General features: G+C 39.6%; 2 protein-coding genes across 2 annotated transcripts in view; one reads left to right on the top strand and one right to left on the bottom strand.

Annotated features, from left to right (window-relative positions):
• The first annotated feature begins 81 nt into the window (after positions 1 to 81).
• LOC146376562 (uncharacterized) lies at positions 82 to 4,395 on the top strand. The gene is made up of 8 exons (XM_084945937.1): positions 82 to 149; positions 371 to 541; positions 1,823 to 2,001; positions 2,823 to 2,916; positions 3,031 to 3,100; positions 3,196 to 3,232; positions 3,913 to 3,976; positions 4,141 to 4,395. The coding sequence occupies exons 1-8, from the start codon at positions 126 to 128 to the stop codon at positions 4,297 to 4,299; spliced, it is 798 nt and encodes a 265-aa protein (XP_084802063.1). The 5' UTR covers positions 82 to 125; the 3' UTR covers positions 4,300 to 4,395.
• A 203-nt stretch (positions 4,396 to 4,598) lies between these two features.
• Positions 4,599 to 16,405, bottom strand: part of col27a1b (collagen, type XXVII, alpha 1b) — a 65,323-nt gene continuing 53,516 nt past the window's right edge. Inside the window, exons 37-61 of the mRNA XM_084945936.1 lie at positions 16,169 to 16,276; positions 16,018 to 16,071; positions 15,644 to 15,751; positions 15,513 to 15,566; positions 14,950 to 15,003; positions 13,920 to 13,976; positions 13,777 to 13,830; positions 13,619 to 13,672; positions 13,455 to 13,508; positions 13,261 to 13,314; positions 13,072 to 13,179; positions 12,888 to 12,995; positions 11,992 to 12,099; positions 11,848 to 11,901; positions 10,695 to 10,757; positions 10,478 to 10,531; positions 10,340 to 10,375; positions 9,819 to 9,836; positions 9,648 to 9,683; positions 8,990 to 9,016; positions 8,819 to 8,884; positions 8,464 to 8,632; positions 8,256 to 8,365; positions 7,100 to 7,318; positions 4,599 to 6,085 (exon numbers count right to left, since the gene is read on the bottom strand). Of these exons, the coding sequence (XP_084802062.1) occupies positions 5,939 to 6,085; positions 7,100 to 7,318; positions 8,256 to 8,365; positions 8,464 to 8,632; positions 8,819 to 8,884; positions 8,990 to 9,016; positions 9,648 to 9,683; positions 9,819 to 9,836; positions 10,340 to 10,375; positions 10,478 to 10,531; positions 10,695 to 10,757; positions 11,848 to 11,901; positions 11,992 to 12,099; positions 12,888 to 12,995; positions 13,072 to 13,179; positions 13,261 to 13,314; positions 13,455 to 13,508; positions 13,619 to 13,672; positions 13,777 to 13,830; positions 13,920 to 13,976; positions 14,950 to 15,003; positions 15,513 to 15,566; positions 15,644 to 15,751; positions 16,018 to 16,071; positions 16,169 to 16,276 (1,974 nt within the window). The 3' untranslated portion in view covers positions 4,599 to 5,938. The remainder of the gene's footprint in view (positions 6,086 to 7,099; positions 7,319 to 8,255; positions 8,366 to 8,463; positions 8,633 to 8,818; positions 8,885 to 8,989; positions 9,017 to 9,647; positions 9,684 to 9,818; positions 9,837 to 10,339; positions 10,376 to 10,477; positions 10,532 to 10,694; positions 10,758 to 11,847; positions 11,902 to 11,991; positions 12,100 to 12,887; positions 12,996 to 13,071; positions 13,180 to 13,260; positions 13,315 to 13,454; positions 13,509 to 13,618; positions 13,673 to 13,776; positions 13,831 to 13,919; positions 13,977 to 14,949; positions 15,004 to 15,512; positions 15,567 to 15,643; positions 15,752 to 16,017; positions 16,072 to 16,168; positions 16,277 to 16,405) is intronic.

Genomic DNA, 16,405 nt, shown 5'->3' with positions numbered 1-16,405 from the left:
TCTTTTCCGTGAGAGTCCGCTTCACATGTTGTAGTCCTAAGAACTAATTTGAACTACAAATGACTTATTGCGTCACATTGCGTCATCAGTAGTGGACAACTGTCACGCGGACCCTGGTAGAAATCATGGCTACAGGTGATGCGTTTAAAGTAAGTTTATTGCCTTGCGTGGGCTCATTTATGAGTTTGGTCATGTATTTATTATTATTCATTTATTTTATCCAGGCGAAAACTCTCATTGAGAGTTAAATTTAACTTCCAAGAGGGACCTGGCTAATAAGAGCAACAAAAATTAACTAAATCCGGGCTTATTTCTGCAAGTTAAGATACCTCGGAGAAAGACTTGGAAGTGTTTTTGCTGTGCATTGTAGGTGTCATCTCTGAAGGGGAAAGTGGCCCTGATAACTGGCGCCAGTTCGGGAATCGGAGCCGGTACGAGCGTCCTGTTCGCTAAACTCGGAGCTCTGCTGGCTCTGAACGGCCGCGACGTGGAAAACCTCAACAAAGTAGCCAAAGAATGCACAGACTGTGGAGCCGACGAGGTACATAACGTAGTATGCTTCATATATATCTGCACACACGTCCATAATGTAGTTGAATAAACACAAGTTGGATGCTGTAATAAAAATATTATACTTTTATACATTTTCTAGCGGTTGGTACAACCTCCTGTGACCTCCTGGTGGTCAATTTAATGACCAACAGCAGGTCAATTTAATGAGCAGAACTAAGTTATTAAACAATTTTAGTGTTTGTAACTACATCAGAATTACAAAAACAAGCATGTACTAGAGATGCATATACCTACTTACTGTATACTTTGTAAGTTACACCTTACTAGTAGCTGGGTGGGCCCCTTTTTTGCCTTCACAACTGCCTTAAATCTTCAAGGCTTAGATGCAAGAACATACAGGAAACATTTTGGACATTTTGGTCCATATTGACTTGATAGCGTCAGACAGCTGCTGCAGGTTTGTCTCCTGCATGTCCATTTTACAAATCCCATTTCACCACAATGCCAGAGCTCATCTGTTGGATTCTGGTCATTTTGGGGGCCATTTGAACAAAGTGCAAACTCATTTTCATGTTCAAAGTGTGTCAAGAAAACACTATTACACCTTCAGCAGCAGCCTGAACCTTTGATGCTATGCAGGATGGATCTGTGCTTTCATGTTGTTTACGCCAAATTCTGAGCCTACCATCCAAAGCAGCAGGAATAGCACCTGCTGTGGTAGCCTGTGTGGTCTTCTGCTGTGGTAGTCCATCTATTTCAAGGTTTGATGTGTTGCATTTAGTAATACTCTTCTGCATACCTTAGTAGCAATGACTGGTAATTTGAGTTACAATCATCTCCAAGCAGTCTGGCCATTCTCCTTTGACCTCTGGCGTTGGCAAGTTATTTTTGCCCAGAGAACTGCCGCTCACTGAATATCTTCTCTTTTTGAACCCTTCTCTGTGAACCCGTGAGATGGTTGTGTGCAGAAAAAAGCCCCCCAGTAGATCAACAGTTTCTAAAATACTAGGACAATTCTGATGCTCACTTTAAACTTTAGCCGGTCCTACCGACCACGTCTACATGCCTAAATGTTCAGAGACTGGCTGATTAGATATTTGCATTGTAACTAACAAAGTGACTGGTGAGTGTAAAGAAGCAGTTTTTAAGGCTGGTGCCACTATTGTTATTACTTGACCATTATTTGTGCCATTAACAAAACAGTTTGTTCTATATTTACTGTTACTTTAGTGTTGAAGGCATACCTTTTTGTCAACTTTATAAATAATTTAAAAAACAGTTCTTAATGAAAGGTTGTGTGTGCATGCAGCCTCTACTCGTTCCTGGAGACCTGACTGATGAGGAGATTGTAAAAAGCACGGTGGAGAAAACTATCGCTCACTTCGGCCGGCTGGATGTGCTGGTCAACAGTGCTGGCATACTGGCAATGGGCAGCATCGAGACAACAGACCTGGCTCAGTATGACAAGGTCATGAACGTTAATGTGAGGTAGGAGACCTGGCTTTATGTAGGAGATGTACTGGTGTCAGTTTCACAAAGCCATATAGTTGTTGATTAAAGAAGAGGTTAGATATAAAACTGGGAAAGAGAAATCATTTATTACATGGCACTCTTCATATATTAAGAATATCTTTATAATAATGATACTTGTCAACCTGTGAGGGTATTTTTTAAGATCCTGCATTTGAATACAACTGAATATGAGATTTATTTTATTTAAATATTCTAAACTGTATGTGACGTTTAACAGTTAATATTTTATTATTTTGTGAGCAGTTTAGCAGTACTGTTTAACGTGTGCATGCGTGCTTGAAAAGTAGAATTAAGCATGTTTAACCATTTTTACACACCATGGACACAATGAAGCTGCGTGTATGAAAATGTGAGGCTGTTAAAATATAAAATGTTTAACAATTGATAAGAACACGGTATCCTTTTGAAGTCAATTTTTTTACATACTTAGGATGGCCAATCCTTCTAATGTAGGATCCATTTAGTCCTACATTAATTCTATTGTGCTGTAAAAACAGGTTGGAATTCACAAGCAAAAGTGAATTCTGTGCAAATACAGATTTAACACTGCCATTATTGACGGGAACATTATCTCAGTAGAACCATTCATCAGCTGTCTAGACTGGATGTAGCCTGATTAATGTAGGCCTTGGTGAGATACTGCTTTTACTACAATGGTGAAGCCAATCACAGATGTCAGGATGTTAACTGACCAAGCACTGGTTATTATAATGAGTCATAACTGCATATTTAATGTTCAAAGACTTTTAAAAGTAATTTTAGTTCATATATTACAGATCTATATACCACCTGACCCAACTTTGTGTACCGCACCTGATCAAGACCAAAGGCTCCATCGTCAATGTATCCAGTGTGAACGGACAGAGATCAGTGGGTACTCTGCATGTAGACGCAATATTTAAACAGCACCATCCATTTGAAATATCTTTATGAACTTATGTGTTATAAAGCATCTTCAAAGAAGTGTAATTTTTCTCTCTGTAGTTCCCTGGTGTGTTGGCCTATTGCATGTCCAAGGCTGCTATTGATCAGTTTACACGTTGCATAGCACTTGGTGAGCTCTTTATTACCTTCATGTGGACAGCAATATAAAAGTTTGCATTGGCACATAAGAATGGGCCATCATATAACTACTTTTTTACATTTCAGAGCTGGCATCAAAGCAGGTTAGAGTGAACTCTGTCTGGTAAGTGCAATAAACATGTTATCGTTGCACAGGTTCAGATTTATGATCACATTCATTTCTCATTCTTCTTTTAATAAGAAGTTTTTCAAACGTGCAGTCACATTTTCAGATTGCGGATAGTGCTGATAAAAGTGAAAATAGTGAAAATAGCACAGGCAAAGTGGGCATCATATGCCTCCTGCCTGCTCTAACGACGCAGCACCCTGGTGTAAACCAAACAAAGAATTTGACATCTCAAGCAACTCCCGTGAGCGGCTGTGGCTCAGGTGGCACAGCAAGTCATTTCCCAATTGGAACGGTCAGTGGATCAATCTCTGACTCATCCAGCCTCGTGCCGAAGTGTTCTTAGGCACCCCTGATGCATCCATCGGAGTGCGAGTGTGCGCGCCACTGTTACAAAGTGCTTAGAAAGCACTGTGTGATTTTGTGTGTGATTGGGTGGATGGAACTTGCAGTAGAGAGTGCTTTGAGTGCTCAACTGAATAGAAAGGTGTTGTATAAGTATCAGTCCATTTACCTACTGCTGTGTGCTACACAGAAGGGGCAACTTCAAACTCCTGAACTGGTTCTCCAAACTTTTTCGAGAGTCCATGTGTGAAAACTGCTTTCAATTCTGTGCTGTTTGACTGTCCAAAACTCTGATGGGGAGAAAAAATTCATTTCTGATTTTATTTGTTCAGTCCTGGTGTGATCATCACCGATGTCCACAAGAGAGCGGGACTAAATGATGAACAGTATACCCAGGTAATATTTACTGTATTCAGCTGAATAAATATGTATAGAATCTCAGTCATGCAACTCAAGTCATCTCAAATGTGAGGATCTATTTCTTTAACTTTTTTTAGCAACATAACCAAAAGTGTAACTTTATACATTATTTTCTTATTGTTTTATGTTTTTACCACCAGTTTCTTGATAAGTGTAAGCAGACCCATGCCCTCGGTCGACCAGGCGAGGTGGAAGAAGTGGCCCACAGCATTGCTTTCCTGGCATCTGATGCTGCCAGCTTCATTACTGGAGTCAACCTGCCAATTGATGGCGGCCGTCATGCCATGTGCCCGAGATAAGACCGTGTATGTACAGCATCCTGTACAAACATGGTCTTATCTGGTCTTATCAACACCCATACAGCACTCTGCTAATATAACACTTTTAAACCTGGAGTCTGTCTGTGTTTTTGAATTGCGTAAGGCTGTAGTAACATTGCCCCTAATGGCATTAAAATTTAAATGATGATGAAAGCTGCTAGAGAAAAAAGACATCACAGACACCATTTACCTTCATCTGTACAATGGTAGTAGTGGCTGGCACGACATCAAATTTCCAGGTGTGAAATGAACAAAAGGAAAGTAAAGTGTCACAAACAGGCAGTTTAAATGCATTTATTTTGTTGCGTTTGAAAATTTTCCTTTGAAGAAAAACTCAGAAAGCTACTTATCAACAAAGCTTTCAGACTTTTTATCAAATTACCTATCGAGGCGTTAGACTTAAATGTCTGTACAGACCAAAACACTGTTAGCTTGTGTACCATGGTAGTTAAGAGTTGTATAGTGTAAAAACAAAAAAAAATCCTCTGAGTTGTTATCATTATTGCATATTTCAGTAAGAACCTTTAAACCTCCGAATGACAAAAAAATAAAATACAATCCTAAAACGGTGCCTAGTTTGAAGATTTTAAATAATCTTTAAATAGAATCCACTGATAATAAATGTTGCATAGCTATACATTTACATTTTGACAAACTTAAATTATTTTGTCAGAATCATACAAAGAATATTGAAAATGGTAATACCTTGAAAATATAATTTAAGAAATTTGGCCTGTATGTATACGTAACAGTCTTCCCTTTAAAAGCACAGACCTAGCTTTGCTGACAAGAGTTTATCATACGCGTGTCGACTGCGGCAGCACCAGGTGTCACCTCTGTCATCCCAGATCATATCAGGCAACGACTTGTTTTGCTGCGGGATGGGAGGAACAGAACGAGGTAGCATCTTGACACTTTTTTTTTCAGTTCACACGAGAAATCTTTGCTCCACCTTGACATTTAAGGCACCCCACAGCAGTTATTTGTGTGAAGATATCCGCATAAATGTGGTGTCTCATAGCACTGGACAGTTAATAGAGGCTCAAAAAGACTTACCTGGAGACTGTGTGTGTGTGCTTGAAGCACACTATACCTGAATGAGTGATATGACATTGATACCGTGTATCCTTAAAGGCTGTGTAACAATAACTATTGCACTTTATCTTACAATATACAGTACATATACATGTTTAAATAATACTTAAACATTGAAAGAAGGAGTAACTGAATTTGAACTGTTCTGTATTTCCATACAAGTCAGACCGTGAAGAAACTATGATACACCGTGGTCTGAGAGATGACAGAAATGAGACGTTCATAATACTTCCTTCCAAAAGGGGCATCCAGGTCTTGTGTCACACAAACAAGTCTCTAACAAAAGGAGCTTATTGTGTTGCATATGCTGATTAGTGCCAGAAGTCTTATCTCTGCGATTCCAACGGGCCTTCTTTATCTGGCGCCCCTCCTGTTTCTGCAGTCCAAGCATATTTTGGGGAGAAAAAAAATGGGAGGTTGTTTTTTTTGTGTTTTTTTCTTTTTCGCAAATCACTGAAGTGCTGTTCTCCCTAATCCAAAATCTTCCATGAAGTCACTGCTTTTAGGAGCGTGCCACAGTTATTTATAAGAAGCACACAGGTCCAACCTCTAGGTGATAGTGTGCCCCGGGCTCTGCAGTTGGGAGGTTGTGCACATCCACTATGGGGAGTAAGTTTGGATCCTGGCTCTGGAAGATAAAATGCGTCTGATGCCAGCGCCCATCCTTGATCTGAAAGCCAGATTTGCATAGTGTTATGGGACATAATCACAAAATTGCATGAAAGATTCAGTTCTCCGTCGCCTGGTGTCATTTCTATATTGACACAATTTTATCAGCTCATTTTCAGATATCCATCACTGTCTTCAAAACCAGTGCAAAAAGAGGTAAATGGAATTTAACTGGGCCCCTCACTGAAAAAGCAGTCTATTCTCGATAATCCTCAGACGTCACTGGGAATAATTTTAATTGGAATGACTTTCTACCAAAGAAATGCTCCTTCCAGAAACTACTGACAAAGAGTTTTGTGGATTATCCAAAGTAACCGGGACAAGATTTATGGAAAGAAGGCTAATGCTGCATTCCTTTTTTTGAGCACATCAAACCAAACTGCATTAACCCACAAAATATTAGGTTGAATATTGAAGAATGGAGCTGGGGTGAAAAGGTGATTAGCTTTGTGAAGCATGAAGGCTTAAAGAAAAAAACTAAACAAAAAACTTGGTTAACCAGTATCTCTGTATAACTGATGAAACAGGCAGCTGGCTGTTAAAAAATTAAGTTATGTTTTTAGAGAAACTTGTCATAAAGTCTTTAAAGCATGTGATGCTCTATAACAGCGGTCCCCAATCTCCAGGCCACGGACTGGTACCGGTCTATGAGTCGTTTGGTACCGGACCGCAAGAGTTGAGGCTCGGGTGTGAAATTTATGGTTTTCAAGGTTATTTTTTTTAGTGTTTTTATCATTAACTCGGTTTCCCTGGGTCTTTTCCCATCTTATGAATGAATCTTCTTTTTTTGGTACCGGTGCTGGTTTTATTTTGTTGTATTTATCCGCGACACCTTAAAGGCCGGTCGGACATAAACTGGTCCGTGGTGCAAAAAAGGTTGGGGACCGCTGCCCTAAAAGGAAAAAAAAACATTTCTTGCTTTGTACAAAAAAAAATACATACATTAATAATACAATTAAGACCAAAGTACTGAGTATTGCATTGACTTCAGTGCCATAACGGTAACGACGCATACCCAGCAGTCATCTCTGGGTACGAGCGGCTGCAGGAGGTCTCCTGCTCCAATCCTCTCCCCTGTCCAGGCCTTGAAGCTTACAGCTGTGGATGAACGTTGCAGGGAAGGCCCTGCTGCCCACACAGACATGTTGAGGCAGTGAATGATGATGTGCTGCACAGCCTCAGTGCTCAAAAGGTGGATGAAGTTCATCTGGATGCGACCGACCCCGGTGTCCAACTATAAAGTAAGTAGATTTTTCTCAATGCTTTTAAATGTGAAAAGGTGAAAAGGTCAAGTTCAGAATCTGGACGACTTGGTGTTATGACAAACTAATTTGCTGTATACTGAGTGTATTGGCTTCATCTTACATCATTTACTCTTTTTGACCATGATTTTTGCAGTAAATGTACTATAGTACGTTCAGAAAAGCAGTTAAACTAAGATAAATGATAGCAACCCCTAACAATTGTTAATTTACAATTAAAAATAACCAATTGTTAGTCTTTCTAATGGACAGACTTGAGCACAATCTGTTTGGATGTTGATAACAGACTGCAGCTCTGCTATGAATCTGAATGAGGTACATCTGGATCACAGATTGTACCTTAATTATGACTATCTAACCCTGTTATTATATTCACAGTTTACCAAGGAAATAGATCAGTCCATATTTGTGTTATTGTGTGCCATTCGGTGTTTTGTTGCAATATCTTCAAGCTGAAATGACAAAAGAATCAGTGGATAAAGGGTATTTTCAGAGTCTGAGGATTTACTTGCCAACTCAGTGTGTGTTTGATGATGACTTGGCCAAGTCTGAAGACCAAATGTGATGCCTTAAGATTCACTACAACTGTGATCTTTCCAAATAGTCCTAGAGTTTATTGTGCAGAGCCAGAAATTGAACAGCTGTGCTCCTTTATTTATTGCACGAGTGTCATTATGCACACACATGGCCCATCTTAAACCCCAAGCCTCTCTACTTTTTCAGAAATCTTTCTGAAGCCAACACGAGGAAAACATTTTCCACAAAGACACAAGCAATCGTAGATTTGATATTTACCCACCGTCTGCATAGTATTCAAAGCAATCTTGTCTGTATCTAAGTGACATGTATTTACATTTTACAGGATATTGTATCTAGCTGAGGCAAATGGATTCAAATAGATAACCTAACCTTGGAAACTGTGAGAGGCTTCAGGCAAGTTTGTCCTCCACCAGTGAAGTTGCACGTCACCTCAATCGTGTCAGCTACGCATCCGAGGTTTGGATCAATCCAGTAAGTGCCTTTCAACATGAAGGAAGGATGGGAAAACAACCCTTAACTACATAAACAGAGACCATATGTGTGCAGAAATGATGGTCCTGTTTAAATATTTCCTCACCATCATACATCTTCTGCTCACAGTTGTAGAGATCTCTGCAGATTCGGGCAGGATTGTCGCGGGTTCCCAGCGGGTTCTTAAGATTCTGGATCAGAGTGCTGAGATGCTGCAGCGTCTTAAATATCTCATTGCCCTGGTCTAACATGGGCAGGTCCATGCTCGGATAATTCTGATTTGCACATAAATAAATCACTTGAGGTTTTGAAATTTGTCTTTAAGTATATGAAACTTCATTTCATTGTTAACTGTTGGTTTATTTGTAGCTATTCTTGAAAACTGTGATAGTCATGACTATATTCTGTACTGCTGCAGTGACCCAATTAACTTTAGCTGCATAGTTTCCATCAATACAAACCTCTTGTCTCAGTGCAGCATGGGAATCAATAATGACTTGAAAAGCAGCACCGAGGGCTTCATTTCTCTGCCAGAAAAAAAGTTGCAAGGCATGAAGGTAACCTATTGGGCTTGCATTATGTGATTAATCCCAGAAAAATCCAGTTTAACAAAACAGGTGAAACACACTTACAAGTGAAAGGGCAGAACTGGGACGCCCCTAGAAAACAACAGAAAAAAACCTGTTATATTACAACTTATTTTGTCTTATCTGCATTTATGCAACAACAGCCGTTTAGTGCATTTGTGTTCATGAAATAGTTCTGTAAATCCTGATCTACCCTGTCGGTGGTGGTGTTTAATTTTCTCCCAACGTGCAGATAAGACACAATCATGAATGCAGAGGAAATGAGGCATGAAAAAGCAGGAAATAAAGCGTATCAAATGCAGAAAAGAAAAGCCGCTAGCCAAAAGCTATTTGTATTAGATCACAGTGGTGGGAAAAGCAGGTGTAACTAGTTAGATTATCCTGTAAATAGCACCGTATGTTTATAGTTTAAAGTGTAGATGTACAAATGACTTTTTATTCTTCAAATTATTTTCCAGCAGACTTAAAGGGAATCCCACGTTTTCCTACTTTTTACTCTCAGCGTGTCTCAGTCTGTTCTGCCACTAAATCATGCTGTCTTTGCCAGAGATCAATTAATTTATTTATATTTTCTGGAAAATACAAGTCATCCATTTCAACTAAACATAATTTTCCCTGGCATTTCCCCCCACACGCATTAAACATCGAAATCAACCCCAGATTGTCTGAAACAGAAATCTGCCTTAGAAAAAGAAGAACTCACGGTTGGTCCAGGTGGTCCACGAGGACCAGGAGATCCCTAAAAAGTTCCATTCACACATTAGGCTTCAAAATATTTATAACTTGGCTTTTATAAAAAGTGATTAAGGTCATTTATTTCTTTTCATGCTTTAAAAAAGTAATGTAAAAGCTACAGATGTGATTAATTACTCACTCTAGGTCCCTGCGTCCCCTGTTAGAGAGATGAAAGCAATACAATCAATATAAGTGCAGAGACGACATTATATTATCTTGTACAGTGTAATGGCATCTTAGTGCTACCAATTCAACAGACAGTCTTTATCTACTGTATTTTGAATTGCCCTCTTGCTTCTTTGCAAGCCTACACTCAGAAATCTTATTTCCACACAGCAAATCCTATTTCCACACGGCAAACCCATACATGAATGTTGTTGGCGTTTTAAGAGTGAGGTTGCGAATTATCCCTGTGTATGAGCGCTCAACAAACCTCTTAAAAAGCTTGAGAGGAGCAAGCAGCCAACATTTATCACCCTGACAGGATTTCCACAGCAGCTAAGTGTCACTGTGAGTGTAACAACAAACAGTGGAACACAATAGGAAATGAAAAGTCCTGAGGGCAAAGGAGGCTGAGCGGTGTGCTGTCTCCATACTAAGTATCCTATTCTGTGCTCACAGTAAAGACAGAAAAGGATTCATCAAAACAGCGCCACGCACCGTCTCCCCTCGACTTCCTTTGTCACCCTGGGGTCCCTGATGGAGAGAAACAAGACAAAGGATCACTCCATCATTGCCAAAAAACCAGGGAGAAGTCACATAAAGCTTGGCACATGGGATGACATACGAGGTACATACAGGATGACCGCTGGGACCAATGATGCCAACGGGGCCCAAAGCACCCTCCATACCCTGGAAAGCAGAAGCATGTAAGTGACTGAGGACGGATGATGTAGCATCTGATGAAGCGGTACTTAATTTTCATGCCAAGTGTGCAGTTTGTGAGAGTTCAGTGCACAGACATTGGCTGAAATACTGCACCGAGTTGCCAAACTACCGTTAATCTTCATCTTACCATCAAACCACGTGGTCCTTTTGGTCCCTGTATCCCTGCTGGCCCAGTGTCTCCTGGAGGTCCCTAGAAACAAGCACAAGAAAAAAGACAATAGTATCTGTATTTCTTTGTCTAAACCAAACATGTTATTTAAAGTAGTGAGAACACATCCAAAGCTGTGTGCTACATGTGGGAAACTGGATGATGGGAAACCCTGATTCTCATGATATTGTCTGATGTTAATATGTTTAAACAGCTATATGCCAGTTTTAAACTGTCCTCCTCCATCACCATTAAAGCTGCTGAAGAAATGTCTCTAGCTGCAATTCATTAAGAAGCAGGTCTAAGATTGTGTCTGTGTCAAAGCCCCATGTGCATTAAATTTATACATCTACTATTATAATAGTCATTTTATAATATTAATACAGTAAAATAATGTTTTACTGCACTATACAGATCAGCAGATTATTTTATCAAACAAACAAAACTATGTTTTTAATATCCCATTTAAAAAGTTGCTTTAGAAAGTTTTACTTTTAAATATGTATATAAAAAAGGAGTAAATGGTTTGAAGCACAGTGTTTTACAGAAGCCCTGACCATAAAAAGTGCCATTACAAAAACACTACATTTTATACTTATTATAGTTATCAATATTGTTGACATTACAAACGTAACATCACTCCAGAACTCGCTTTAACTATTCTTGCCCATTTCTTCTGAGTAAGAACGACCATTATAAACTCTACCGAGCACCGGCACAAAGCTCGACACTCCTGTTCAACTCCCCACTGCAGGAAAATATCCAACATCACTCTCAGGGTTTTAAATTAAAGACTCAGACTCCTATAAAGCCTATTCTGTTTCTTCAGCTTGTAATGATATATACTTCAGCAGTGTTGTAAGTAAAACTTATGGTGTAGCAGATGTCATCCTGAGGCATGTTACAGTAATACCAAACAGCTTTCATGTCTAATATTTCCAAAAATCATATAATATTATGCAGCTCTCGACAACTTAAGACTTTTAAACTTTAAAAAAGTTTTTCAGCCTTAAGGTGACTTAAACCCACAAATTACTTTAATAAGCCTATTCTAAAGGTTAAAAACTTTATTCAGTCTAAAAATGTTGGCCTGAGGTCATCACTTCTAAATGGAGAATGTGTAGAAGCTTACCTTTGGTCCAAAGAGACCAAACACCCCCGGAAATCCTTGTTCGCCAGTATCCCCCTAATAAAAAAGAAGGAAGGGAAAGTATGGATTTTGTTCCCTAGCAAAAGAATGCTGTCCTATAAAGGAATTTGAGTTGTCAGCCCTAACCAGTTGCCCTTTAACTCCCTGATTTCCTTGTTTTCCTGGTAATCCCATCCCGCCAATGGATCCTCTCTTCCCTGCTGGACCAATTTGTCCTGGGAGCCCCTTCTCGCCCTATAGAAGAAATACAATCACACGAGAATCGTTTTTACATCCATGCCATAACCTCTGTATAGATACTTTAACAAAAATACAGAAGTCACTATAGTTCAGCGAGCACCTACTTCATGTTTTCTGTGATAAGGCACTGCTAATTGCATTTAGTGTGGTCCCTAATCATGTAGCAAGTATCAGTAGCAAAACTTAACCTAAAATACAGTTGTGCTGGCCTGTTGCTTTCTCGTTTGGGTGTCCCTTAAATCGGTTTAGATTTAGATGCAGAAGAACCAAGCTACAGTTCATCAAAACTTGGCATGTTTATGTTTAGATCATCACATATAACAAAATTAGAATGCAACTTGATGCCCTGAGTGGGGCAGCGAGGTGAAAACTGTCCAATGCTGCAGATCTCATAAATACAGCCTCTCTGTTTGTCTTGCATATTTGCATCTTATATAATATTTGCAAGGACATGCAAACAAAAACTGTGGCAATTCATTGATACTTTCCAACACAAACTTCCCGACATTATTGCAATGGATAGTAGGTCTTCTGAGAAACATTATAAAGACTTTATGCAGCATTCAGCCTTTGAAATTACATAAGGCTCCACATATAAAGGCAGCATTATGTTGCTGAGGGAGGCATTTATAGCAGATTAAAAGCTTTCTGGCAATTACGAGTAATATCAGCAACAATTTTGCCTGCACTGCAGTCTATAAAGATTCTTATGCTGTTAACATGTTCCTTATGAATATGATCAAAGCCAGGCAAGCTGTCAAGCATCATTTCATCATCATCACCTTTGGACCAAAGGATCCTTGATTTCCAGGAAGCCCTGTTACACCCTTTTCACCCTGCTGCCCAGGTTTTCCAGGAAAGCCCACATTTCCATCTTCTCCTTGCTCCCCCTAAATACAGGAGGCAATTAATGAGCAATATTTTCTTTTCATTCAATGAAACAGGCACCACTGACAGTGTCTTCACCTTAACGCCTTTACTTCCATCTATGCCAGGCTGGCCATCCATACCAGGTGGACCCTCAAGTCCCTCCCTCCCAACAACCCCACGTGGACCAGTAGAACCCTCGGGACCCTTGGACGATCAGAAAACTTTATGTTAATGTTTAAGTTAAGGTTTCATTATATAAGCAGACAAGGAGTTTGTCCAACTCACTGGTGGCCCTTTGGTACCAGATGCACCTCTTGCCCCTGATTTTCCTTTCTGACCCTGAAACACAAAGAATTCATGTCAAGGTTCAGACACGGGTACATAAAAGAAAATACAGTAATAATAATATCCCAGTAATATTGGAAGAGGTGATTAAGTTACTCATAAATGTAAAATCTTGCAACTATTTATGTCCTTACTTGGTCACCTTTGGATCCTTTCAGTCCTGGCTGTCCCTTTGGTCCAGGTTTCCCCTGAAATGATTATTAGTGTTTGATTTAAAGATCACAGTTTTTTTTATGGACAATTTTACACAATATTCATACAACTGAGTTTTACAGTTTACAAGAAAAAGTATACTTACAGGAAGGCCAGGGGCACCAGGTTCCCCTCTTGCTCCATCAAAACCTATTTGACCCTGAAAATGTTTATTTTCTTCATTTCAATACTGATTTTAACCCCGTTTGCACCAAAAATAATGTAAAAAGAGGAGCATATCACTTTCTTTTAAACTTTACTTACAGTCTGCCCTGGGTCACCTGGTTCTCCTCTCTCTCCTCTGTCTCCAGGATGACCCTGGATTAAGATTGGAAAACATAATAAACAATCAGGAAGAGCACACAGAGAACCAGCACTTGAAAAACTGCTAAATCTTGGAAACTCACTCTGTCACCTTCAGGACCTGGGAGACCTTCTAATTTGCTGTCATCTCCCTGTTCACCCTAATTGAGCAACATAGAAAAAAAAACAACCGCAATCAGTAGATTTTCCCTTAAATCCAGCGGTCTTTGCAAAATCAATGCATGCTTTGTTTGAAACACATGGCTTGCTCTCTTTATATGGATGGCAAATCATTACATGCACTATTACCCACAATGATTCCATTTTACATAAATGGAGCCAATATTTGTTCCAGGGTCTTTATGAGATTCATTAAACAATAGCCACAGATATGTGTATAATTTTAATAGGTATGTGCTGTGCATGTATCAAATGAAATAAATAATTGAAGAGCCCAGAAAGGAAAATAAAAAGCTGAAGTATAATTAGGGCTGAGCAGGGGCCAAGTAAATGAACGAAAATGTAATGTAGCAAAAATGATCAAAACAGAACTGTGACAGATCTGTATTTATCTGCAGTATTTTTTATTGACGGTCATAAATTTTGCAATCATCCATGTGATTGGATGATATTGATTTAATTAGAGCACAAGCATAGCCATCATATCTAGGATATTGGCAAAGGGAAAATGACAAATATCCACATCCAGATGGCTTCTGCCAAGGGACTAAAAAAATTGCAAATTAGCATCTCACTAAAACTGTGGTGCAGTGAGTTACATTCTATGCTGCTCCTGTCAAATAAACACAAATTATGTGGCTAATCTCGCCAAAATCATGTGCAGAAGAGTCCAGGTGCTTGGCTAATTATATACACTTGATACACTGAGTTAATTGGGTGTGTCCTAGTTCATATCACTGATGAAATTAGAGATGACTTTGGGGATATTGCAAGGACAACAAGATAGACACAGGAAGCACTAATTAGAGACACAACTGAAGTTCATGTGTATCCCAAAAAAACATTCCTGACCATGTACTCAAAGACAATGTGCTACATACATTGTTAGGAAGAGCTCATTAGACACAAAGAGCAACTGCCTATTAGAGGCAGTAAATAAGACTGGGAATGTACCTTTTCACCTTTTGGCCCAGGTGGTCCCAGTGGGCCTGGTGGTCCAGCGTGACCCTATGACAAGAAAATACGATTATGACCCAACCTCATTTCAGAACAGCAAGCTCTGACCTTAAGCTTGACAGTGTGACATGTTTGTAAGACAGAAGAAGAGCAGAAAAAACATCCGACTGCATCCAATAGTGTCACTGGCCTTTACTTCAATAGCGTGCATACAGTCATAAAATAATTAACTTGAATGAAAATGTTTATTTTACTACTTGATAAGATGAATCCCCAGGTTAATGATATTATTCCGTCTTATATGCAGTAATAGTGTTGCATTTTACTGTTATATTTTTTATAGATCGTCGTCTCATATATTCTCTGACTGGAGTAGGTGCCACTCATAGGGATCGTTTTGTACGCAAGAATCATCGCAATGACCCGTGAAAAAACATCCCTTTTTATGTGAGTCTGTACAGAGCCTGAAGATGAAAACCTGGCTGTTTGAATATTCCCCTCGGGTCTCTCATTTTTCATAACACCCCACAATTAGATGCTTGATTTAAACAAAGGCTTACCTGGTAACCTGATATGCCCGGGTCTCCTTGTTGGCCCATTCTCCCTGGAGCACCCTAGGGAAATATATATATTTAGCCCATATATACAAACACACTAATTAAGTCTTTTAGTTCTACTGTAAAGAATTTACCACTGGTCCGATGGTTCCTCTTGCTCCCTTCTGCCCAACAAATCCTAGCTCTCCCGGCACACCGGCTGGCCCAGTCTCACCCAGATGACCTTGTTGACCTTTGCTCCCCTGGAGAAAGGCCATCAATGAGCAGCTATTCACTGAGCATACAAATAGCCCTAAGTAGTTGTGCAGTTAGTTTGTCAAAATCAAACATCTAATGCTAAAACTCTACTTGACAAGCACCTTCAGTGTTGTGCTTATTGAGGTTACAGACCTTTCTGTTTGTTTACTACTACAGCAGAGAACATTTTAACTCCCAGTGCAAGAGAGTAAACTGACAGACATCCAAGATTGAAAGATGTATTTATCTTCAAGCAAGTGAACTGACAAACCTTTTCTCCTGGCCTTCCTCTTTCCCCAATTTTGCCAGGTTTACCCTCCTGACCCTGATAACAGAAAATCAAACAGGGTTCTAGTGGACCAAAAGAGCTGTCTTTTTATTGGAACTGAATGAAATTTGGAGCTGGCTGCCAAAACACTCACCCTCACGCCCACAAGCCCAGGAGGCCCAGGGGGTCCTTCCTTTCCTTTCAGGCCAAATTCACCCCTGTCTCCTGTGGTGCCCTCAGGACCAGCATCCCCCTTTTCACCCTGGGAAGAGTGGAACGAGTCAAATAAAAAGAAGAAAACCATGATCTAACAGTTGAGTGAGAATAAACTGGATTACTGTAACAATAATTACAAACATTCATAGCTTCATATATTTGAACAAAGTATCAT

The sequence above is a fragment of the Perissodus microlepis genome, chromosome 12 (assembly GCF_051167445.1).
Source record: "Perissodus microlepis isolate ML-2025 ecotype Zambia chromosome 12, ASM5116744v1, whole genome shotgun sequence".
Taxonomy (NCBI): Eukaryota; Metazoa; Chordata; class Actinopteri; order Cichliformes; family Cichlidae; genus Perissodus; species Perissodus microlepis.
The sequence above is the reverse complement of the archived record's forward strand: the minus strand, read 5'-3'. Positions and strand labels throughout refer to the sequence as shown.

Coding starts and splice junctions, on each gene's coding strand:
- LOC146376562 (XM_084945937.1), top strand. CDS start 126: ATGGCTACAGGTGATGCGTTTAAA. Junction 3,101..3,195: donor TACACGTTGCATAGCACTTG/GTGAGCTCTTTA, acceptor TTTACATTTCAG/AGCTGGCATCAAAGCAGGTT. Junction 3,233..3,912: donor GTTAGAGTGAACTCTGTCTG/GTAAGTGCAATA, acceptor TTATTTGTTCAG/TCCTGGTGTGATCATCACCG.